Source organism: Monodelphis domestica, chromosome 1 (genome assembly GCF_027887165.1).
Source record: "Monodelphis domestica isolate mMonDom1 chromosome 1, mMonDom1.pri, whole genome shotgun sequence".
Lineage (NCBI taxonomy): Eukaryota > Metazoa > Chordata > Mammalia > Didelphimorphia > Didelphidae > Monodelphis > Monodelphis domestica.
The window spans coordinates 291,931,708-291,958,027 of NC_077227.1; the positions used below are offsets into that span (position 1 = coordinate 291,931,708).

Below are 26,320 nucleotides of genomic sequence, written 5' to 3' on the forward strand. Positions count from 1 at the left end.
TTTGACCTATTGTTATGTTATGTATGCCATTGTACATTTATTTTTGGAAAGTATCTTAGTTAGAAAGGAAGATTCATAGAAAAGACTAGTTTATTAACCTACAGATCTGGTCATTGGAATGATCCTGTAAAGTTTATTTGTTGCAGGAGCAGCTAGGTGGTCTGTGGATTGAGAGTCAAGCCAAGAATAGGTGGTCCTGGGTTCTAACTTGGCCTCAGATACTTCCTAGATGTATGTATGTATGACTCTGGGCAAGTCACTTTATTTCCATTGCCTAACCCTTACCTCTCTTTTTCTTTGGAACCAAAACATAGTATTGATTCTGTGATGGAATTGATTCTGTGAAGATGCTTTTTTAAAACGGAATACAAAAAGTTTATTGGTTACCATATCCATGTAAAATTTTATTTCTCAATCTTGGTAAAAGATATAAATTGCATAATTCAGTTTGTTTTTAAAATTCACATATATACTTCGAAGTATTTTCATAACTAAGATTTAATAAATTAGTGCTTCATAGTTTGACTATGCATTTCTTTTTACAGACCATAGGGAATCTACTTAAAAATCATTGCCTTTTAAAAAAAATTAATGCCCTTTAAAAGAAAAATCTAAAGTATTTTTCCTAGATTAGTTAACAACATTTTCTGAAAATTAATAAGAGAAATGCACTCTTGACATGGAAAAATATTAGCTGAAACATGAGACACTGGTAGTAGAATAGACAGTTTTATTGCCAATCTTTACTTGATTAAGAACAATTGATTGAATATAACTGTGAATACTGTTTTGTCTGGATGTGGTTCCTTGTGACAGCTAAACATGTAATAAATCTGTCATCAGAATTTGATTATAGATTCCATTCATCACTTATAAGAATTGGTAAAAACATTTTTTCCTGAAAATGCAGTTTTTAATAAAACTGTCCATATATATATATATATATATTACAAATAAATATATTAATATTTTGGTTAAAAATTTTAATACAATATTTAGAATCACAATTCTGAAAAACCCTCCCTTTCTTGATCTATATAGTTCAGTTGTGTTGGACACTTTTTGATAATGTGGGCCATGGCATCCCAGAAAGTGTCCATGAGGTTTTTCTGGCATAGTTTGCCATTTCCTTCTCTAGTGAATTAATTCAAGCAGAAGTTAAGTGACTTGCCCAGGGGTTGCACAGCTAATAAGTGTCATAGACTAAATTTGAAGTCAGATCTTTCAGACTTTAGGCCCAGCTCCTTTGAATCATCTATCTGCCTCCTTTACAAAATCATTAAATCAAGCATTATCTTCAGAGGCACTTTTTTGGGTTTGACTGCATATTTTTTAGTTCTCATATTTACACTGGGTTTTAGAACAAAGACAACATCATCTATTATATTGTAGTTATACATATACTTCTACATTTGGCAGACTGGTGAAAGCTTCTATTGCAAAACCAGCTTTTCTGAAAACTTCAGAAGGCTATCAAATATTTTTCCCAATTATCTCTCATTGTTTTCCAAAATTCCTCAGAGGGCTTTTCCCACTGGTCTTCTTTTCCCACATATGGCTGAAAGGTGCAGAACACAGATGATTCTACTTACTGACTGCTTGTAGTGGTGAAATATATTCAAGTACTTGATAACTTCATAGTAGAATCCTGTGGTCTATTGTTCATTAATATAAGCAGTTAATGTTTCTTTTTCTTAAGTAACCATATCATATATTTTAGTTACTTCAGTGGCATAAATTTCTTCTAAATGTGGGCTTCTGATTTTACTGACTTCTTCATCCATCTCTACTGCCTTATTTAAGAAGCCTATAGCTTTCTCATTCTGGTTTGATTTTAAAAAAACCTCTGAAATTGAGATAATTAAAAGAGAAGTTGTATTTCATTCTAACGACCCATCAATTGATGTTCTAGGCATAAACCAACTAAAAGCAGATGATGTAAAAGCGTGATAACGTTAAAATATATCCTCAAGAGAGGTGGGACTCCATAGGGACCTGTCCAGTATCTGTCCACGTATTCTTTGCTATCAACAAGGAGACCAACGTGAAAGAATAGCCAGCCAGGAACAGTCTTATTCAGAGACTACTCCTGCTAAGGAAGTGAGGTCTCATGGTGGCTTTTTCCTTTAAAATTAGTTTCATTTTCTGTGGTATAAGTATTGTATATTAGTTCTATTGTTTTCATAATATAAAGACTTTTGATTGCTATGTTTTAGGCTTCTAAAGGAAGCCTATGTGTTATCACAGTATAGATCTTAAGCAAGTTGTTATATATCCAGATAGAGCACTGGACTTGGACTTAGAAACCTGGCTTCTAATCTTCCTTTTGACATTTATTAGTTATATGATCATAACCTAACATCTCAGAATATTAGTTTCCCTATCTGCAAAATGAGAATAATAATGACTGTAATACTCAAATCACAGAGTCATTATAAGAAAAAGGAAAGAATAATTTTGTATTGTACGTACTATGGTTTAGTCACTGTGCTACATGCTTTATAAATATCTCTTGATTCTACAACAGCCTTACAAGATAGGTGCTATTATTATCTCTATTTTACAATTGAGGAAGCTGAGAAAAACAAAGGATAAGTACTTGTTCAGTATCACATAGCTAGTTAATACCTGAGGCTAGATTTGTATTTAAATCTTCCCAATCCTGACCCCAAGCCTAGCTCTCTAGCCACTATGCCATCTAGCTGCCTAGGAAAAGCACTTTACAAACATTTAAGCATTAAATAAATGTGAGTAGTTACTAGTAATCTTTTCCCCATGGAATTTTTAGGAAACTTATTCCAAATTCTACTTATAAATGTTGCAACATTATTTGAGGAAGATTTGTAGAAATAACATTGGGAGGATTTTTCTTATTTCAATTTTTAGTCATAAAACACAAAGTTAATAATCTGCAATACTTTCAAAGTTTTAGATTTAACTCTGTACTAATAATTTCTTCCCTCTTTACCCTGATGTAGCCGGCGGAAACATCTCTTTTCTCGTGATAGACTAAAGCTTTTTCTGAAGCAACATTGTGAACCACATGATGGAGTCATTAAAATTAAGGTAATTAAAGTGGTAAAATTACTAACTGTAGGAAGAGAAATTAGCTGCATATTGTAGTAAAAATGCACTTCTTGTTTGGCAAAATTTTTAGTATTTAATACTAGTAATTAGGACTAAATTCTTGCTATTTCAGAAACTGGTGCAATCTAAGATTTTGAAAAAGCAACTCATTCATTTTCTTCCTTTCCATACAACTTAAATCTGTAATTGTCTGAATGATTACCAATTATTCTTAAGTATAATAGCAAAAAAAACTACCTGGATAAAAAGTATATGTACTGCTTTGAAAAGACTTCTGTGTATTTACTGTATTAGTGACTTAGGTTAGATTGCAGGCGATTTTATTTTCTTAAACTTGAATATATTCAAGACTTTTTCTACTAAGCTATAGAAATAAATTGTCCACGGAATCTGTTATAGTAAAAAAGCATTTGTTATTATTGTTTACTATCTAGCAGGCACTGTGCTGTGCAAAGAGAATACAAAGAAAGGTAAAAACACAGGAACTCACATTGAGACATGTAATTAACTTTGTATACAGTAAAGATATATACAGAATAAATGGAAGTTTATTTTCATAGGAAAGGTGGTTATAGTGGTACTGGTAAAAAACCTCCTGCAGAAGGTGGGTTTGGGCCTGAGTTTTGAAGGTATGAGGTGGAGGTAAAAAAGGAGAGAATTCCAGGTATTGAAAGGCTCTTAGTTGTGGGGAATCTTGTGTTCAAAAGACAGAAAAGAATGCATGACCCTGGATATTTCCTAGCTGTGTGACCACTTATCCCCTTGCCTTGATCTGCTTTGGAACTGATTCATAGTATCAATTCTAAGGGTTAAAAAAAAAAATATTCAGGTGTTAATTAGTTGCAAAGCCCTTGAAGTGGTGAGTAAAGTATAAGAAGACTGGAAAGGTAAGAAGGGACCAGATGTGAAGGGCTTTAAATTCTAAACTGGACACTTTATGTTTGTTTTGGATCTAGGGAATTTGTTGCTTTCTGCTTTTCCCAAGTTACCATCCTCATACTTTTAATGGTTTTTTAATAGTTTGAATTATAGGGTCAGGGATTGGGCAGAAATGTAAGTAGTTACTTTATTGTGCATTGGAAATAGAGTTCATGGGACCAACTTGCAAAATATAGAATGGTAATGAAATTTTTTTATTTGAGTAGAAGAAAAAAAATTTTTTTTTAACCCTTACCTTCCTATAACTTCTTTTGAAGGGGGACAAAAGTTTATGGATTAAATTTGAAGAAGTTGGAATTTGAATATCTCCCATAAGATACTAGATTAGGACCAACAAGATTTGATAGAACTTGAACTCTTAAGAATGCATCTTATGAATAAGGGCACATTTTAATGTTTAAGATAGTGGCAGTAGATTTTTCTTAGGCTATTTAAGGAATACATGCATACATATATAAAAATAAAATTTTCTTACTAATAATTAAGGCTGAAAAAAGTATACTTCTGTAAAGGATAATTTTAGCATTGCGACCTTAACTATGTTAATTATTTGGTAGCTATGGATATCCCAAATGTAAAAAAAATATAACCAAGTCAGCTGGAAATGTATGGTGATTTAATTGATATAGTGGAAAGAAAGAAATTAAGAAGGGAGAAGGAAAGGGTGTAGGATTTCTCCCGCTTGACTAGTGCCAGGAGGAAGAACAGAAGCTCTAGGAAGGTAAGGGATTGGAGAGTAAGGAGGAAGGAATCAACCTGAACTCCAAAAAGGACTCAGCCAAGATACCTGAACCTGAATCAGCTCAAGGGCAAACTCCCAAACCCAGACAAACAGCTGCCACCACGCCAAGATGTTGGAAAGCTTAGCATGCTGCCAGCCAGAGTCACCTCTCTGGGGAAAGAGGGAGAGCAGAGGAAGTGACATGCCTTATATAGACGGTTTTATGTCACTTTCCTGCGTCTCCTCTTTACCAATGAAAGCTTAGCTTGACTTAGGACAGCTCAGGGGTCTGTCTGCTGTTTCTGCACATGTCTGTTCTTGGCCATTTCCTCAGATACCATTTCCTCAGATACTTAATTCTTGAGTGTGGTGCAGACACTCTTGACCTTGGCATAAGTAGGGTGGAGCAATGTAGAGTTCCCAAGACCTGATTCTGTTAAACCAAGTATCTCCATTATTACTAATCGGGAAATAGCTAAATGAGATCTTCTAAAGTATGGTCTGAGTAGGGTGGAGTAGTTTTAAAATTCACACTTTTGACTTGGTCACATTGATTAGCATGTATGTGGAAGTGTGACAATCTCTTATTTTTAAAATAAAATTATGTTATTTTTTTTCACTTTCTTTTATATATTGGATATTGGTTTCTTTTAAAAACTGAAAGATGAAAATGTTGAAATTTATCTTCTGTTCTTTATAGAGTTAGTTATGTTAGCATGTCATGAATTAATTTTCAATTAATTCTGAGTAAATGTTATATTGTTGGGACAGTATTGGGGAGTGAATACTAAGACTTGGAAATTAGTGATCTAGATAGAAGTTCTATAATAATAGTAATTCTTTTTTTCCCCCATTTGAATTAGTTTATTTAGTCAATTTAGAATATTATTCCATTAATCAGGTTATTTCCCTCCCTCTTCACCCACTGTTCCCACAGCCTATGCACAATTTCATTGGTTATTACTTGTGTTCTTAATCAGAACCTATTTCCATGTTGTTGATGTTCATTTAAAGTCTACATCCCCAGCCATATCCCTTCGAACAATGTATTTAAGCAGTTATTTTTCTTCGGTGTTTTTACTCCCACAGTGTTTCCTCTCAATATGGATAGTGTTTTTTCTCGTAGATTCCTTCTAGTTGTTCAGGATCACTGTATTGCCACTAATGGAGAAGTCAGTTCCCTTCGATTGTACCACAGTGTATCAATCCCTGTGTACAGTGTTTTCCTGGTTCTCCTTCTCTCACTCTGCATCAATTCCTGGAGGTTGTTCCAGTTCCCATGAAATTTCTCCACTTTATTATTCTTTTGAGTACAATAGTATTCCATCACCAACATATACCACAATTTGTTCAGCCATTCCCCAATTGAAGGGCATCACCTCATTTTCCAATTTTTTGCCACCACAAAGAGCACAGCTATGAATATTCTTGAACAAGTCTTTTTCCTTATTATCTCTTTGGGATATAAACCCAGCAGTGCTATAGCTGGATCAAAGGGCAGATAGTCTTAGCGCCCTTTGGGCATAGTTCCAAATTGCCCTCCAGAATGGTTGAATCAATTCACAACTCCACCAGCAATGCATTAATGTCCCGACTTTGCCACATCCCCTCCAGCATTTATTACTTTCTTTTGCTGTCCTGTTAGCCAATCTGTTAGGTGTGAGGTGATACCTCAGAGTTGTTTTTGATTTTCATTTCTCTGATTATAAGAGATTTAGAACACTTTTTCATGTGCTTATTAATAGTTTTGATTTATTTACCTGAAAATTACCTATTCATGTCCCTTGCCCATTTATCAATTGGAGAATGGCTTGATTTTTTGTACAATTGATTTAGCTCTTTATAAATTTGAGTAATTAGACCTTTGTCAGAGGTTTTTGTAATCAAGATTGTTTCCCAATTTGTTGCTTCCCTTCTAATTTTGGATGCATTAGTTTTGTTTGTACAAAACCTTTTAAATTTGATGTAATCAAAATTATGATTTTACATTTTGTGATTTTTTTTTCTAACTCTTGCTTGGTTTTAAAACCTCTCCTTTCCCAAAGAACTGACAAGTATACTCTTCTGTGTTCCCCTAATTTGCTTATAGTTTCCTTCTTTATATTCAGGTCCTTCAGCCATTCTGAGTTTATCTTGGTGTAGGGTGTGAGATGTTGATCCAAACCTAATCTGTCCCATACCTTCTTCTAATTTTCCCAGCAGTTTTTATCAAATAGTGGGTCCCAAAAGCTGGCATCTTTGGACTTATCATAGACTGTCTTGCTGAGGTCATTTACCCCAAGTCTATTCCACTGATCCTCTTTTATGTCTCTTAGCCAGTACCAAATTGTTTTGATGACCACTGCTTTATAGTATAGTTCTATAGTATAGTATAGATCTGGGACTGCAAGGCTACCTTCCTTCGCATTTTTTTTCATGATTTCCCTGGATATCCTTGATCTTTTGTTCTTCCAAATGAACTTTGTTATGATTTTTCCTAATTCAGTAAAAAAAATTTTGGTAGTTTAATGGGTATGGCACTAAATAATTAAATTAAATTGGGTAGGATTGTCATTTTTATTATATTAGCTTGTCCTGCTCATGAGCAATCAATGTTTTTGCAATTGTTTAGATATAGTTTTAATTGTGTGGAGAGGGTTTTGTAGTTGTATTCATATAGCTCCTGTGTTTATCTTGGCAGTTCGGTTCCTATGTATTTTATATTGTTTAGGGTGATTTTAAAATCACTTTAAAAGACTGATATATATTAATTTAAGGTCGCCAAGGAATTCACTTATGTAATTCCTAAATGAAACACTCAAGTCAAGTGCCAAATTTTTATGGTGTTTTAATTACAAACAGGAGGAAGAAAGTATGAGAGGGAGAGGGAGAGAGAGAGAGAGAGAGAGAGAGAGAGAGAGAGAGAGAGAGAGAGAGAGAGAGAGAGAGAGAGAGAGAGAGAGAGAGAGAAGCAGAAATACACTGACAGAGAGGATAGAGAAAGAGAGAATATAGAAACAAGAGAACACTGTGAAGAAGGGGATAATGAGAGATAGAGGCAGAGTGATCAGCATAGAGAAAGAACTAGAAAGAGTGAGACTGAGAGATTGGGAAACGGAGAAACAGAGACTTAAGTATAGAAACATGATTAAAGGCATAGAGAGAGAGAGGCAGAGAGGCAGAGAGACTGACCCAGAACCAGAACCAGAACCAGAGAGACAATTGCAGAAAAGCAGAAAGAGAGAAACAGATAGACGAACAAAAACAGAAAGAAAGAGATGGAGAGAGAGAGAGAGAGAGAGAGAGAGAGAGAGAGAGAGAGAGAGAGAGAGAGAGAACCAGAAAGACAATGAGAGAGGGAGGCAGAGAAAGAAGAGAGCTAGACATATAGAAATGAGAAGATAGAGTGGAGAGAGAGATATAGAGAGGTAGAGAAATAGATATAGAGAAAACTAGAGAAACATTAACAGAGTGAAACACAGAAGGACAGAAAAAGACAGAGACACCGTAATGGAGAGTTAGAGATGGGGAGAGAGAGAGAAAAGAAGAGAGATAAGTAGAGACACAGAAGCAGGAATAGACTGATAGAATGGAGAAAGAAAGAAAGAAAGAAAGAAAGAAAGAAAGAAAGAAAGAAAGAAAGAAAGAAAGAAAGAAAGAAAGAAAGAAAGAAAGAAAGAAAGAAAGAAAGAAAGAAAGAAGGAAGGAAGGAAGGAAGGAAGGAAGGAGGAAGGAAGGAAGGAAGGAAGGAAGGAAGGAAGGAAGGAAGGAAGGAAGGAAGAAAGAAAGAAAGAAAGAAAGAAAGAAAGAAAGAAAGAAAGAAAGAAAGAAAGAAAGAAAGAAAGAAAGAAAGAAAGAAAGAAAGAAAGAAAGAAAGAAAGAAAGAAAGAAAGAGAAAGAAAGAAAGAAAGAAAGAAAGAGAAAGCTGTAAACGGGGACAGTGACAGAGAGACAAAAAGAGAAAAATTAATAGAGACAAAGAAATATAGAAATGAATGGGGTGGAGGAAAGAGAGATGAAGAGAGGCAGAGACAGAGCCACAGAGAAAGAATGAGAGTAAGAGTCACAGAGCAAGAGAGAAAGAGAAAAATAGCTAGAGACCCACTCTGGCTCAGTTATTTCTGATTTGTCATCGACTAGCATATACCCGTTTAGTGCGGGTGTGCACAATTTTGGGTGCTAGACCAAGCAAGATGGAGATTTAAAAATCACACCTAGGACCGCCCAGAGGTCTGTCCTATTTTTTTGGCACATGTCTGTTGAAGGCCATATTCTCAAATAATTAAAGCTTCAGTTTGCTGCAGCCCTCCTAATCTTGTTATACTGAGTAGGGTGGAAAATGTAGTTTCCAAGACCTGATTCTGTTATTCCAAGTATCTCTATTGTTATTGATCAGGAAATAGCTAAATCCGATCTTCTAAAGAATGGTCTGAATAGGGGGCAGCTGGGTGGCTCAGTGGATTGAGAGTCAGACCTAGAGATGGGAGGTCCTAGGTTCAAATGTGACCTCAGACACTTCCCAGCTGTGTGACCCTGGGCAAGTCACTTGACCCCCATTGCCTAGCCCTTACCATTCTTCTGCCTTGGAGTCCATACACAGTATTGACTCCAAGACAGAAGGTAAGGGTTTAAAAAAAAAAAGAATGGTCTGAATAGGGTGGAGTAGTTTTGAAATTCACAATGAAATTTCTCTTTCTAATTCTTGCTGCTGAGATGTATTGGAGATATATAGAAATGCTGATGACTTATGTGGGTTTATTTTGTATTGTGCAATTTTGCTAAAGTTCTTGATTATTTCGACTAGCTTTTTGGTTGATTTCCTAGGACTTTTTAAATAGATCATATCATCTGCAAAGAGTGAGAACTTGGTCTCTTCATTGGCTATTTTAATACCTTCAATTTCTTTTTCTTCTCTATTTGCTACTGCTAGTGTTTCTAGTACAATGTTAAATAATAGAGGTGATAATGGGCATCCTTGTTTCACTCCTGATCTTATTGGGAAGGCTTCTAGTTTATCCCCATTGCAGATGATGTTTGCTGATGGTTTTAGATATATACTGTTCATTATTTTTAGGAAAGGCCCTTCTTTTCCTATACTTTCTAGTGTTTTCGATAGGAATGGGTGTTGTATTTTATCACAGGCTTTTTCTGCATGTATTGAGATAATCATGTGATTTTTGTCAGTTTGTTTGTTAATATGGTCAATTATGTAGATGGTTTTCCTAATATTGAACCATCCTTGCATTCCTGGTATGCATCCTTACCTGGTCATAGTGAATAACCCTTCTGTTGACTTGCTGGAGTCTTTTGCTAGTGTCCTATTTAAAATTTTTGCATCTATATTCATTAAGGAGATTGGTCTAGAGTTTTCTTTCTCTGTTTTTGACCTGGCTGGCTTTGGAATCAGTACCATATTTGTGTTATAAAAAGAATTTGGTAGAACTCCTTCTTTGCTTATTCTTTCAAATAGTTTGTTTAATATTGAGATTAGTTTTTGTTTGAATGTTTAATAGAATTAATTGTGAATCCATCTGGACCTGGGAATCTTTTCTTAGGGAGTTCTTTGACGGCTTGTTCAATTTCTTTTTCTGATATGGGGTTGTTTAGGTAATTTATTTCTTCCTCTGTTAGTCCAGGCAATTCATGTTTTTGTAAATATTTGTTCATAGCACCTAGATTGCCATATTTGTTACCATATAGTTGGGAATAATAGTTTTTAATGATTACCTTAATTTCCTCTTCATTGAGGTCTCCCTTTTCATCTTAGATTTTGTCAATTTGGTTTTCTTTCCTTTTTTTAATTAGTTTGATTGATCAGTATTTTGTGTATTTTTTTCCTGAAGTATCAGCTTCTAGTCTTATTTAATAAATCAATAGTTCTTTGACTTTCAATTTTATCAATTTCTCCTTTGATTTTTATCTCTAATTTAGTCTTCCTCTGAGTATTTTTAATTTGTTCACTTTCTAGTTTTTTAATTTGCATGCCGAATTCATTGTCCTCTGCCCTCTCTAGTTTGTTAATATATGAATGGAAGGATATAAATTTCCCTCTGAGTACTGCTTTGGCTGCATCCCATAGGTTTTGAAAGGATGTCTCGTCATTGTCATTTTCTTGAGTGAAATTATTAATTGTTTCTACGATTTGTTCTTTAACCGGTTTTGGAGAATCATATTTTTAAATTTCTAATCAATTTTTGATTTACCTCTCCATGTACCCATAGTAATTATTATTTTCATTGCATTGTGATCTGAGAAGGTTGCATTCATTATTTCTGCACTTTTGCACTTGTTTGCAATGTTTTTATTCCCCAATTCATGGTCAGTTTTTGTGAATGTACCATGTGCTACTGAAAAGAAGGTATATTCCTTTTTGTCCCTATTTATTTTTCTCCACATATCTACTAACTCTAATTTTTCTAAGATTTCATTCACTGTTTGATTTGTCTAGTTCAGGCATCCCACTAGTATAGTTTTTTTTCTATCTATTTTATCCTTGAGCTCCTCTAGTTTCTCCTTTAGAAATTTGGATGCTATGCCATTTGATGCATACATGTTGAGTACTGATATTTCCTCATTATTTATACTGCCTTTTATCAGGATGTAATTACCTTCCCCATCTCTTACCTAATGTATTTTTACTTTGGCTTTGTCAGATATGAGACTCCTGCCTTCTTTTCATCAGTTGATGCCCAGTATATTTGGCTCCGTCCTCCTACTTTCACCCTATGAGTATCTACCTTCCTCTTGTGTGTTTCTTGTAGACAGCATATAGTAGGGTTTTGGATTCTAATCCACTCTGATATTTGCTTGCTTTTTTTGGGTGAGTTCATTCCATTCAGAGTTATCATTACCAGCTGTGTATTTCTTGTTATTTTGATTTCTATTCTTATTTCTGCCTTTTCTTCTTTCAGTATTTCCTTCTACACCAATGATTATTTTTAATCAGTCACCCTAATTCCCACCCTTATTTTACTTCCCTTTCTACTCTCCTCCCCTTTTATCCCCCCCCCCCATTATTTTCTTTGCAGTCTTTTAAAAACTACATCCCCATGCCTCCTCCGTCCCTTGTACTGCTTTCCTCCCTCCCTTGTACTGCTTTGCTCCCCACCAGTCCATTTGTTACCCTTCTACTCCCCTATAGGGCGCAAATCTATTCTGTGCCCCAATGGATTGGATTGTTCTTCTCCCTTTGGGTCAATTTCAATGCCTGTAAGACTTGAGTATTTCTTATCTCCAATCTCTTTACCCTCCAAGTGTATTGATGTTCTCCCCCCTCTGGTCATGAGCTTCTTTGTGACATATAAATTTACCCCCTTTTGTTTCTTTTCCCATTTCTTTTAGTATTAACCTCTTTTTTTAGATCTGTGTATGTTTATATGCTCCAACACGCCCTAAGCACTCCACGGTGCCTTGCTGCATCGCCATCTTAGCCTTTGAACCTTCTTACTGGTTTCTTCCGCCTGTTCCGCCGAAGCAGTCTTTACATGCTGGGTGAGCAAAGCCTTAGTTCACCAGGGGTCTACGACCCGATGGCTACCCTCACAAGGTTTGGCCGGCCAGTCCGGGGTGTGGCCGCTGCCGCATGCTAGCAGCTACTGGGAGCCACAAGTGAGAGCTGGGTGTCAGGTGCGGTTCAGAGGCTGGAGAGCTGCCCTAGGAGGGCACGACAAGCCCTCCATACCAAGGGTGCTACCCTTCCCTGAACACCTCATACACCCCATGGCCACCCAATGCAGTTGAGGAAGTCTCCAGGTGTAACGATTTTTTGTGCCACTGGACCCAGGCTTCCAACACCAAGAGAGTGGGACTGTCTCTGTGCATCGACTTTTCCACTTAAATCTCTTTCATGCACAAGTATCTTTGTGCACGCTCATCTATTCCAACCCTGGCTACCCTTTTCGAGACCTGCTGCGATGGGGGAGTGGCGACGCAACAGGTGGAGGTGACCACTGGCAGTTGTAGTCATGATCCTGCATGTAGGCGGCCCACGGACCAGTAGTCGTTCGGCCCTGTACCCGGGGCACCAGAGACGTTCAGCAGCATCCTGGGCCACTGAGCAGCCCTCTCTAGGACAGCACTGCTCACCCTAATTAAGGGAGGGGACTAGAAAAGGTGTCCCAAACATTGCCTGCTCTACAAACACCCAGTCAGCACACCGCGGCTGACCCTTTAATTGGTCGAAACCAAAGAAAACAAAATACAAAGAAACTCCTACTAGGAGCATGAAACATCAGAACATTACTTGACAGAGAGAATACCCCAAGACCTGAGAGAAGAACAGCTCTAATCGATAAAGAACTGGCGCGATATAACATCGACATTGCAGCCTTAAGTGAAACATGCTTACCAGAAAAGGGATCACTCAGCGAACCCAACACTGGATTGTGAGATTTAAAATGGTTGAGGTCTTAAAACTGTAGTGAGTTAAAATGGTGGAAGATATAAATTGTGATAGATATAAGGGAGGGTGAGTAAACTTGACCGCAGAAAATATGTTTCACTACAGTGTCTTAGTTTTTAAATCAAATATAAGGTGGTCGCCAGGGAAATATTCCTAATTATTCAAATACCCAAGTCAATTGAGTTTTATAGAGATTTTAATTAACAATACAATGAGTAATCAAAGAAAGAGAGAGAGAGTAAGAAAGGAATAAGTATGAAGGGCCTCAAGCCAATATGGCCTAGACCTGAGTCTTAAAAGAGAAATCAGTCAGTTTTTTAACACTCACCACAAGGTCTGACTAAACAAAGATTCTAGTAACACCAGGCCAGCTCCATCTCAGCTGACTTCACCAGAGAGCCTTCCAGCCAGAGACTGTTCCAAAAGGCCTCTCTCAAGAGATTCTTCCCAAGCGGTCCTCATCAGAGATTCTCCAAAAGGCTTTCTCCAAAAGGATATATCTCCTCAAGAGATTCTGCTTTTTCTTATATAGGCGTTTTTCTCCCATGTCACCTCCGCTAAGTCCCTACATCTACCAATCACTGTAGACGCTTTCCAAAAGGACTGCCCATCTAAATTCCTGCTAAGTCGACCAAGATCCTCAGTAAGTCTGAACTAGAGAAAACACAGCTGAATCAACTAATCTCATTAAGACAAAACTTGCCTGACCCTTTTAGGTACCTAGCATCTCATTGTATCAATTCTAAAAACAGGCCTGGCTCAAAGAACTCCTTGTCCCACCATAAGCATGGATCCAAATACTTTCTTTGTTTAGCAAGTAGTTTTTTTTTCCCTAAAGCAGTCTTAAGTACGGTTGGAGTAGAGGTCCTCCCATTTCTGATCCTGGTGAGTTCTCACATCAAAATGGGGAATGTTTCTCAGTAGGGAATTTGTTCCAATTAAGAATTCCCTGATGGGGAAATTTTTAACATTCACAAGTCTGAGAGATTTCAAGATTTACAGGATACACCTTCTTCTGGAAAGGTAGAGCTACAAGTGAAGACAAAATCCATGGCGTTGGCCTGGCCATCAAGACCAACTTGCTTAAACAGATGCCAGAGTTGCCTGTGGGCATCAACAAGAGGCTCATGAAGATCCACCTACCTCTCAGCAAAGACCGGTATGCCACAATCATTAGCGCATATGCCCCAACACTGACCAGCAGAGAGGAGACCATCAAGCAGTTCTACTCTGACCTGAGCGCTGTCTTGCACTCAGTGCCCACAAATGACAAGCTGATACTACTGGGAGACTTTAACGCCCGCTTTGGCCAGGACCATGAAAGATGGAAAGGAGTGCTCGGCAAATACGGCGTGGGCAAAATGAACAACAAAGGCCTACTGCTACTCAGCAAATGCTCAGAGTTCGAACTCACCATCACGAACACTGTGTTCATAATGGCGAACAAATATAAAACAACGTGGATGCATCCCCGATCAAAACAGTGGCATCTCATTGACTACATCATTGTACGCTGGCGAGACATCCAGGATGTACAGATAACCAGAGCCATGAGAGGAGCTGAATGCTGGACAGACCACCGATTGGTTAGAGCAACTCTTCAAATTGTGCCTCGCCATCCAAAACACGCCCAGACAGTTTGTGCATCTTGCAACGTGAGTCGTCTCAGAGATCCATTTTATCTGCAAACATTCCAGTCCTGTCTGGACGACAAGCTGTCTTCCAAGGGACCACTCGCTGGAAGCCCAACCGAGAAATGGAACCAGTTCAGAGATGGGGTGACGGAAACATCAGAGGCAGTCCTAGGCCCCAAACAATGCAACCACCAGGACTGGTTCGACGAGAACAACACTGCTATTGAAGACCTGTTGAACAAAAAGAAGAAAGCCTTTATGGAGTGGCAAAATAACCCAAACTCTGATCCTAAAAAGGAGAGATTCAAGTCCCTCCAAGCCACGGTGCAGTGTGAGATCAGGAAAATGCAAGACCGATGGTGGGGAAAAAAAGGCAGAAGAAATCCAGCGGTTTGCTGACATGAAAAACTATAAACAACTCTGACGGTGACACTCTCATAAAAGACAAAAAAGGCATCAGCAACATGTGGAAAGAACACTTCAGCCAGCTCTTCAACCTACCCTCCTCAGTCGACCAAAGGGCCCTCGACCAGATCCCCCAAAACCGCATCATCGAGCAACTTGACGTCCCTCTTTCATTAAAAGAACTCCAAAAAGCCATTAAACAAATGAGTGCAGGCAAGGCATCCGGTAAAGATGGGATCCCAACCGAGGTGTACAAGGCCTTAAAGGGAAAGGCGCTTCAGGAATTCCATATAGTGCTGACCAGCATATGGGAAGAGGAAGACATGCCCTCAGAACTCAGAGATGCCTCTCTTGTAGTCCTATACAAGAACAAAGGCACACGAGCAGACTGTGACAATTACAGAGGCATCTTACCACTCTCCACTGCCGGAAAGATCCTCGCCCGTGTTATTCTCAACGGACTCTTGTCATCTGTCTCAGAGTAGAACCTACCTGAGTCACAATGCGGCTTCCGACCAGATTGCAGCACCATTGACATGGTCTTCACAGTGAGGCAAATGCTGGAAAAATGCCTTGAGCAGAACCTGAGTCTCTACATTGTCTTCATAGACCAGACGAAGGTGTTCGACACAGTGAATAGGGACGCATTGTGGGTGATCCTCAGCAAGCTCGGTTGCCCAGCAAAATTCGTCAAACTGATCCAGCTCTTTCATGTCGATATGACAGGGGAAGCCCTATCTGGTGAAGAGACTTCCGATCGCTTCAACATCTCCAATGGCATGAAACAAGGCTGTGTCCTTGCTCCGGTGCTATTCAACCTATACTTCACCCAAGTATTACGACATGCGGTGATGGATCTAGACCTGGATGTCTACATCAAATACTGACTGGATGGCTCATTATTCGACCTTCACCGCCTGACTGCAAAAACAAACACAACAGAGAGACTCATCCTGGAAGCTCTCTTCGCAGATGACTGTGCTCTCATGGCCCATCAGGAAAATCACCTTCAAATCATTGTGGACAGATTCTCTATCGCAACAAAATTGTTTGTCAGCCTCAGCAAAACAGAGGTGCTGTTTCAACCTGCACCAGGGAGGCCAACTAACCAGCCATGCATAACTATTGATGGCACGCAGCTTTATAACGTTAACACTTTCAAGTACCTTGGCAGCACCATCGCCAATGACGGGTCCCTAGACCATGAGATCAGTGCCAGGATCCAAAAGGCCAACCAGGCACTCCGGCGGCTATGCTGCAAAGTCCTCCAACACAGCAGTGTAAGCACTGAGACGAAGCTCAAAGTGTATAAGGCAGTGGTCCTTAGCTTGCTCCTGTACGGTTGTGAGACATGGACACTGTACCGGAAGCACATGAAACAGCTGGAGCAATTCCACCAATGCTCTCTCTGGTCAATCATGACGATCCGATGGCAGGACCTAATCACCAACCAGGAAGTCCTCGACATAGCCAACTCCACCAGCATCGAAGTCATGGTCCTCAAAACCCTGCTACGATGGTCTGGACACATCATTTGCATGGACCCACAGTGAATACCAAAACAGGTATTCTCTGGTGAACTGTCAGCTGGACTCAGGAAACAAGGTCGACCAAAGAGAAGATTCAAGGATCAGCTAAAGTCAAACTTGAAGTGGGCTGGCATTACACCAAAGCAACTAGAACTTGCTACCTCTGTCAGAAGCAGCTGGCGAACCCACATTAACCATGCTGCCACCACCTTTGAAGATGAGTGTCGTCCACATCTTGCCACTTTGCCTGAACACCGACACCAGGCCACAACCACACCTCCCATAAGAACTGGTGTCCCATGCCCCATGTGCCACAAACTTTGTGCCTCAGTCTTTGGACTTCAAAGCCATATGAGGGTACATCAATAGATGATAATGCAGAAAGACAATTGTCATTCTCGGCTTCCGAGAGGCTACTACTATTTGGGTATATGTTTTGGGGTTTGGTTTTATAAGATTATCCATTTTTAAAAAATGAACAATTTTGAAGTGCTTTGTGTGATAACAAAAAAATAAAGGTCTTATGAAAAATTCTTCATGAGATAAAAGAAGTAAAATTCTAAATTAAAAATATATATATTGGACTACCTGAAAGCCACAATTTAAAAAAAAGCCTACAAACACCGCCTAAAAGAGTCCTGAAATTAAGACTCCTAGTTGTATTAGGGCCAAATTCTACAGCTGCTTGGTCAAAGAGAAACTATTGCAAGCAGCCAAAAAGAAAATATTTGTATTTTATGGAGCCACAGTCAGGATCACACAAGATTTATGAGCTTCTACATTAAAGGATTCTAGGGCTTGGAATGTGATATATTAGAAGAAATAGGAGATAAAGTTACAACCAAGAATCACCAACCCAGCAAAACTATATCTATATATCTATAGATATATAAAATTCTAAAGGGTGAAAAATGGATTTTAGAATTTTTTTAAACTCTTACCTTGAAGTCTGAGAATCAATAATGTGTGTTGGTTCCAAGGCAGAAGAAAAGAAAGGGCTAGGCAATGGGCGGTTAAGTGGCTTGCCCAGGGTCACCCAGCTGGGAAGTGTCTGAGGTCAGATTTGAACCCTGGACCGCCTTGCTCTCAATCAACTGAGCCACCCAGGTGCCCCCAAATTTTAGGATTTTTAAGCATTCTTAATGAAAAGAAAGACCAAAGCTAAATTTAAAACTGTAAAATTTTGACTCTTAAATAAAAAGGTAAATAGGAAAGAGAAATCATAAAGGATTCAATAAGGTTAGATGTTTATATTCTTACAGATTATACTTGTAAGTCCAAAGAACTTTGGACTTAGGCAGCTAGAAGGAGTATACTACATAGACTGAGGGCATATGATAAGATGATATTTAAAAATATAAAAATTTTCTTGCCCTACAGAAAAAATTGGAGGGAATAAAAGAAGGGATAGTAGTAATGATTATAAGTTGAGATTGGAGTAGGCAATAGTCAGAAGTGAAAGGAAAGGGGGGCAGCTGAGTGTCTCAGTGGATTGAGAGCCAGGCCTAGAGACGGGAGGTCCTAGGTTCAAATTTGGCCTCATACACTTCCCAGTTGTGTGACCCTGGGCAAGTCACTTGACCCTCATTGCCTAGCCCTTACCACTCTTCTGCCTTGGAGCCAGTACACAGTATTGACTTCAAGCTGGAAGGGAATGGTTTAAAAAAAAAAGAAGTGAAAGGAAAGGTAGTTAGGATAAATAGAAAATAAGAACGGAGGGAAATACACAGTATTCATAATTGTTAAAAAAAATTCACGTCAAGTTTTGTAAAGACCTTATTTCTCACATAGAGTAATGCACTGCATAAAATATAATTAGAAAACAAGTCATTTCCCAATTGATAAATTATCAAAGGATATGAACAGGTACTTTTCAGATGAAGTATTCTGTATGATCATGTGAAGAAATGTCCTAAATTAATTGGTTCATTAGAGAAATATAAATTGAAATAACTCAAAAGTATTATATATTTTTATTTAGAATATTTTCCATGGTTACATGATTCATGTTCCACTCCTCTCCACTCCTGAAGCTGACAAGCATACATGTATCATTGTTTAAAACCTCTTTCCATGATATTCATATGTTCAATAGAGTGATCCTTTAACATCAATACCCTGATCACATTCCTATCGCACTATGTGATCGAGCTTATATTTTTCTAATGCTTTTCTGGTTCCACAGTTCTTTCTCTGGATGTGGATAGTGTTCTTTCTCATAAATTCCTCTGGGTTTTAATGGGTCATTGCATTATTGCTAGTAGAAAAGTCTATTAAATTCAATTGTGCTGCAATGTATCAGTCTCCGTGTACAAAGTTCTTCTGGTTCTGCTCCTTTAGTTCTGCATCAATTCCTGGAGGTCATTCCAGTTCACATGGAATTCCTCTACTTCTTTATTCCTTTCAGCACAATAATATTCCATCACCAGCAGATACTACAATTTATTCAGCCTTTCCCCAATTGATGGACACCCTCTCTGAAGTACTATTTCACACTTGTCAGTTTGCTCATTATGATAGAAAAGGAAAACATTAAATGTTGGAGGAGGAAAATTGAGATAGGAATGCACCATTGTTGGAGTTGTGAACTCATTCAACCATTTTGTAGAGCAATTTGGAAGTATGCCAGTTCTTTTACCCCTCAATACCACTACTAGGTTTGTATTCCAAAGAGATAAGAAACAAATTGGAAAAGGACTTAGTACAAAAATATTTATAGCTGCTCTTTTTGTGGTGGCAAAAATTGGAAAGTGGGAAAATGCTCATTAATTGGAAAATGGCTGAACAAATATATAATTGTGATGGAATACTATAAGAAATTACAGGTAAGATGCTCTTAGAAAAACTTGGAAAGATTTACATGAATTCATCCAAAGTCACATGAGAAGAACCAGATTCACAGTAAGAGCAATATTATACATTGATCAATTGTAAATGACTTGGGTATTATTCTCCACAATACTGTGGCCCAGGACGGTTCTTAAAGACTTAAGATGAAGAATGCTATCAACCTCCAGAGAAAAAACTGATGAAGTCTGAATACAGAACGAAGCATACTCTTCAAAACTTTGTGTGTGTTGGGTGAAGGGAATCTTATTTTCTTTCACAACTTGACTACACATATATTACCTATATTAAATTGCTTGCCATCTCAGGGATGCAGGAGCAGAGGGAGAAGGAGAAGGATAGAACCTTGAAACTCAGAATTTTATAAAAATAAATTAAAAAAATTTTTCAAGTAATTGGGTAAAATAAAATACTATGGTAAAATTATATGGTAATTTGAATTTTTATAAATGTAATCATACCTTCTTTCTACAGTAAAATCTCTGTCTCTGTTAACTATGACCATTAGAAAAAGAATACTTTTTAAAAAGTATAATTCCATGAATATATTTCTAGGTTTGCCATCTGACAAGTTTACATTAACAAAAAGCACTACCTGAACTGAAAAGAGCTGAAAACATAACATTCTCTGAGCTGAAAACATTCTTTGTTAGTGCTCTTTTTTTTCTTTCAATTGAGTTGAGTTAAATTTTTCAATTTTGAGTTTCAATTGAATTTTTCGGTTGAGTTCTCTTGTTAGTGCTCAGTTTTTTCAGTTGAGTTTTCCAATAAAGTTATACACATAATTGTCGGGGTAAAATTTGTATGTGAGGGACAGAATGAATACTGAAGAATTACTTAAGTATGGAAGGACATAAGACTAACATAAATTTTTGTACAGTGTGCAGAAGAAAAGTTTAGTTATGGGGTTTTATTATGCACTTCTCTTGATTCCCCTCCTAGCTGTCTGGCTCTTCCTTGTCATTAATCTCTTACTGGTGGATCATCATTGGTATCTTGTTCCCTGATAATGGCAATGTCAAGCTTCAGTCCTTGGATGTTCTTTCTGTATTTTCTCAGTCATCATATTCTGACTCCAAGATCTATGTATTTATCCAGCTGTAGTTGTTTTCTTGAGCTCTGAATTCACATCATCATTTGCATTTTCTGGACATTTATAAATGGGTGCCCTGTGGGCATCTCAGATCTCAAACAGATATAAAACAACTCATTTTCCCCCTCTTTAACTACTCCATTTCTAAAATTCCTTATTTATTCCCTGGGTATGCCACTCTTCTAATCAACTAGTTTCATAATTTGGAGGCATCTTCAACTCTTTTAAACTCTTCTTAAGTTTTTCACAGTAAATTGTGAGATTTTGTCAATTTTACTGCCATGTCTTTCAGATCTAAATCCCTTCTCCCATAGCTATTAGTAGTATTTTTCATATAGCCACTACCCTGGTTCCAGCCCTCATTACCTTCTGCTTAGAGGATCTTACCATGCTTCTTAACCTTTCACAATTTCCATATTACAGTTGCTGTTGTTGCTGCTCCCACTGTAGACTTATTTAGCCTAAGTGGCAAAAATTCATATCTAGGCTTCCCCCAACTGACCATGCTTCTTCATAGTATGTTATTTTAACCTTAATGTTATTTTTGGGAAGACCGTGCCTACTGACTGACCTATTATTTTTCCACTCCTTACACTTATGACTTCCCCAATCAAAATCCTCTTCCCTGGCTACCACTTCCTTACATATACTGCTTTTTCCTATTCAAATATAAGTTCTTTGAGGACAATACTTTTCTCCATTTTGCATTTTTATGGCTTCCCCTTACTTAGTGTCTGGCATATTTTGTAAATGCTTAATAAATGTTGTTGATTCAATGTTTCCCAATTGTCTCGATTTAATTTTCCCTCTGCCTTAATGTCCTTTCCTCACTCCATTCTGTTCTCCATAGCTACTAAAGTGCTTTCCCTAAAGTCCTATTCAAATCATATTACATTCCTGTTCAGAAAACTTACCTCTAGGATAAAACATGACCTCTTAACATTTAAGTCTTTCACCATTTAGCTTTAGCCTACTTTCTCAGACAGATATGTTCCAGACAAATTGACCTATGTGCTATGTTTTTCCTCATTTACATTTCATTTCACATCTTGTCTTTGCTCTCATGTCAGGACTCTTAAAATTATGAACTTCCTTTTGAAGTTCATTTTTAAGTCCTACTTCCTACATGAGGCCTTTCCATCCAGCTGCTAATAAATTTCCCCTTTCTCAATTGATTTTTATTTATTTCATATTTGATTATATGTATATTTTCCAATAAAATATATACTCTGTGGGCCTAGGCTGTTTCATTTTTCATGTTTTCTCATTAACATGTTGTTAGTGCTTTGTAAATACTAGTTAGTTAATTGTCTAAAGAGGATAAAAAGCCTGTTTCCTGGAATGAAATTTCAAGGATATGCAGGATATCAAAAGACAAATGTTTAGGGGTGGGGGAGGCATTCCATGTATAAAGAATGGTGTTAGTGAATGGAAGGTATATGAGACAGCTACAGTTTGACTAGATTATAATGTATGTGGAAGAGTTATTATGATATTAGCCTAGAAAGGTATGATTGGTCAGGCTATGGAAGACTAAAAGTTTTCCATTTAAATATACACAATTTTCATTTCTTACCAAAATGTAGTAAATATAACACCAGAAAATAGTAACCTATTATGAATATTATACTATGTTAAGTCCTGTTATGATGCTTTATTTCATGTGTTAAAACACAAAGGGCCCTGGTTGGGCATTATTTACTCTGACCATGTGGCATGTGTATATGTTTTAAGTGTATGTACAGGTAAATAGCAGACTGTTACATGTTTCAGAAAATAAAATGTCCTGCTTTCAAAATGATTTAATAATACAAATTAACACATTTTTCTTTTTTTTTCTTTAATAAAGGCAGCATCTCTCACAAAATATAAAATAGCAGAACAGCATTTTTCCTACTTCTTCCCTGATGATCCACCCACATTTGTCTTTAGTCCTGCAAGTAGACGAAGAGGGAGACCTCCCAAACGAATATCTGTCAATCATGTAAGTAGGTGATAAATCAGAAATTCTTCATTTAGGAGTTTACAAGAAATTGTATCTCTCTTCTGAATGAAATTTAAATGTAAAATCCTTGACATCTTTAATAGTCCTTCACTACATCATGATAGAAGATACTTCATAAGAATGGTTTTCCAATATAACTATCACCACACCTTATTATATTTAAGGTTTTTAAGTGTTCTGAATAAAGATTAAAAACCACTTTTTTTGAAAGTGAAGAATTTTAAATGAAGAGATCAAATTAGATTATTTTTGGTACAGAGTGAATACCACTAATTATAGTTAGAAGACTTAGATTCAAATATAAGTTCTATTTACTACTTCTGTCCTCTTAGGCAATAAAAGTAATATAACTAACATTTTATAATACATTGAAGTTTACAAAAATACTTTGCAAAAACTCCATTTGATCCTTAAAACAAATTTGGGAGTCAGGTGCTATTATTATTGCCCTTCAAATGTTGCTTCCTTAAATTGTCTTAAGTTAGCATTCCAGAATATATTATGGATACATATCTGTGTTAGTATGCATGTGTGTGAATATACATGTGTGTGTAGTCAATACAGGAATAAATAGGTAATATGAAATGATGGAAATACTGGTCACTTTTCCTCTCCTTCTTTTATACTTTAACATTCCAGGTTCCAACTTGTAAAGGAATTATAAATATAGGCATTTGTGAATGTTTATTTATCATTTCTGAATTCCATAATTAGATTTTTTTAAAAGGAAACAAATATACTTCCATATAAAGGGGTTTTCTTTTAAAAAATTATTAAGAATATATAGTTCAGATTTTTTCTCTTTCCCTGCTTCTCTCCCTTTCTTCCTTCTAAGTATTGACATGCTTGTGGTACGTCTGAGGCCTGGCTCTATTCACTGAGATGTACCTCATTTCCCCAAAGCTCAGGTTTTCAAATTTTACTCTCCCACCTTGTAAATTTGTGGTCCAAGTTATTTTTATTCATTCCTTTTTTTTTATGTCACATTTCTGAATCTGTCCCTGCCTCTTCCCCCTACCCAGTGAACTTTTCCTTGTACCAAAGATATTTTGAAAATTAATTATCTGACAGCAATATTCTATACCAATTTCTTCCCTCGTTTCTCTAGTGAGTACATTTTCTTATCTCTTCTCTTTGGCCAAGTTTATCATTTTAATTATGAAATGTTGAGGGTTTCCCCCTTTCAATTTATATTGTTAAAGCTATTTCCTGGTTCTGCTTAATTTTGTAGGCATTTTAATAATGTCATTCTTGTGTTTCTCTAAGTTCTACTAGTTGTATAACAATTTTCCATTCCATTAACATGTTGCAATTTGGCTTCCTATTTCCCAATTAGTGAATACTTATTTTATTTCCAATTCTTTTCTAGTTTGTTATTTATTTTTCAGGAGGATGGAGTTGCTGGTAAACAAAGTATTCAAGGAAATGGGAATAAAGCTACAAAAGAAAGAGAGAGACTTCTCCAACAAAAAGAAGAAATGAAGTCTCTAGGTAAATTTCAACTTTTGCCTGCTTAATTAATTAGGATCTCCATTTTGAATGTAGACCTACATTTTAAGAAAAATCATTTGAATGTCTGACCCATTAGCAAGCTATTGCAATAGTCCAGGCATGAGGTGATTAAAGTACTTGTGTAGATTGTCAGAGGAGAGAAGGAAGGTGTATGAGAGATGTGACAGAGGTAATAATCATCAGGCCTTGGCAGTAATTTGGATATTGGTTGGGGGCTTGAGGGTAGTGTCAGAGATATTGAGGAATCCAGGAGGATCCTGTCTTAGGTTGTAAGCCCTAGAGAGTAGGAGGACAGTGTTGTTCTCTACAGTAACAGAGATAGTAGGAGATGGGGATTTGGGGAGAAGATAATGAGTTCTGAACTTGTTTGAATTTAGGTAGGCTGTCTTCTTGACATCCAGTATCTGATTTCTCTCCATTTCAAATTACCTTATATTGTGCTTCAATCCCCACAGTAGACTTTAGGAGAGAGACAAATTTTTATCCTTATATCTTTAGGATCTAGTAAAATCTAAACACTTTAAAAATATTTATGGACCTTTTGTATATCCTGCCTATGTTAATTTTGGGGCCTCACAGTTTACAAAAGACATTGATAAAATTGCAAAAAACAGCTGAGATGGTCAAGGATTGTGGGTCTATGCCAAATGAAGTTTATTTGAGGAATTGGAAATATTTAACTTGTAGAAAGATAAAACTTGGTATGAATAATATAGAAATATGTTTTGCATGATATTGAATTGCTTGTGAACTCCAGTAGCAGGGAGGGAAGAAGAGAGGGAGACAACATGAATCATATAAAATTGGAAAAATGGAAATTTGTTATTAAAATAAAGAGAAAACATTAAAAAAAACTCAGGAAAGTATGTAGAAAAGGCATTGGGCTTTCTTTCTTTGGCATCAGAGGTAAGCACTCCAGAAACAACTGATTTGAAATTTTTAAAAAGGCAAATTTGGACTTAATATCAACAGGAACTCCTTAACAACTAAAGTTACCCAAGAGTACAATGGATTGCTTTGATAGAAAGGTCTTCAAGCAAAAGTTGGATAAATGCTTATTGGTTGTTATATAGAGGATATTATCTTTGGAGGTCCTTTGCAACTCCAGAGTGGATGATTTTGTGAATTATGCAAAATAAATACCACATAATTTTTGAGGGGGGTGGCATCAGCAACTGAGGAATCTAGGAAGACCTCATAAAGATGATGATGATACTTTAAATGAACAAAGGAATTTTAAGAGACAGATAAAAGAAAGCAGTACCTTTCATGCTTGGTACAGATAGCCTATACAAAGACATGGAGTTTGATGGGACTAATGCATGTATAAAAGGGATAACTAAAGACTATAATAGTAAGGAGGGGCTAGGTTGTGAAGTTAAATGTCAAGTAGAGAAGTTCATATTTGGTTCTAGAGGCTAAACTGATCCATTCTTAAGCCTGGGGTGTTATGATCAGACCTAGGGTTTAGTAATATTGATGAAGACAGAAAACCAGTTAGGGAATAATATTGTAGGAGTCTGTATGAGGAGTGATGTAGCCATATGAATAGAAAGAGGGATATTTGAGAGATGCTATGGAGAGAGATTGGTTTATGAGTGTTAGGAAGAGTGTGAGGGATAAGGGACTGAAAAATTATGAAGCTAGGTCACTGGAAAGTTGCCAGCACCCACAACAGAAAAGAAGTTTGAAGGAGGAACATGGAAAAGATTATAAGATATTTTTTGCACATATGTTAGGTTTGAGATCTTCAGAACAGCCAATTCGAAATGTCCAGCAGTTGATGATGTAGAACTACAACTTAAGCTGAGGAGGGAGAGGGGAATAGAATGAGAATGAATTCTATTATAAAGATTTAGGGATTTGCCTTTGGTTACATAGCTTGTAAGTATATAGTTATCCCTCTCTATTGTTCACTTACTGAGGCTTCTCTGTATCATGGGTTTTATATATATATAATTCTGTATCATGAAGTTTTCACTATATCAAGAGATTTTGCAGCTGAATACCATACCGTACACGATGGAAATGTAGTACACCACTACCATTTGTATAAGTTTGCCAATCTAAGATTGTACAAGGCACACTTGACTGATGAAAGGTCAACCATTACACTGTGTTCTGTATCCTGGGCACTGATTGACTCAATGACTAGCATTAGTCTGTTT

The 26,320-nt window shown here is 37.0% G+C and overlaps 1 protein-coding gene across 2 annotated transcripts in view; it reads left to right on the forward strand.

The window, feature by feature from the left end:
• The window catches only part of BAZ1A (bromodomain adjacent to zinc finger domain 1A), a 160,120-nt gene that overhangs the window by 72,046 nt on the left and 61,754 nt on the right, over nucleotides 1-26,320 (forward strand). For both annotated transcript variants that reach the window (XM_016427028.2, XM_016427024.2), the window contains 3 exons: nucleotides 2,979-3,066; nucleotides 22,485-22,619; nucleotides 24,029-24,131. In XM_016427028.2, coding sequence (XP_016282514.2) covers nucleotides 2,979-3,066; nucleotides 22,485-22,619; nucleotides 24,029-24,131 — 326 coding nt within the window. The remainder of the gene's footprint in view (nucleotides 1-2,978; nucleotides 3,067-22,484; nucleotides 22,620-24,028; nucleotides 24,132-26,320) is intronic.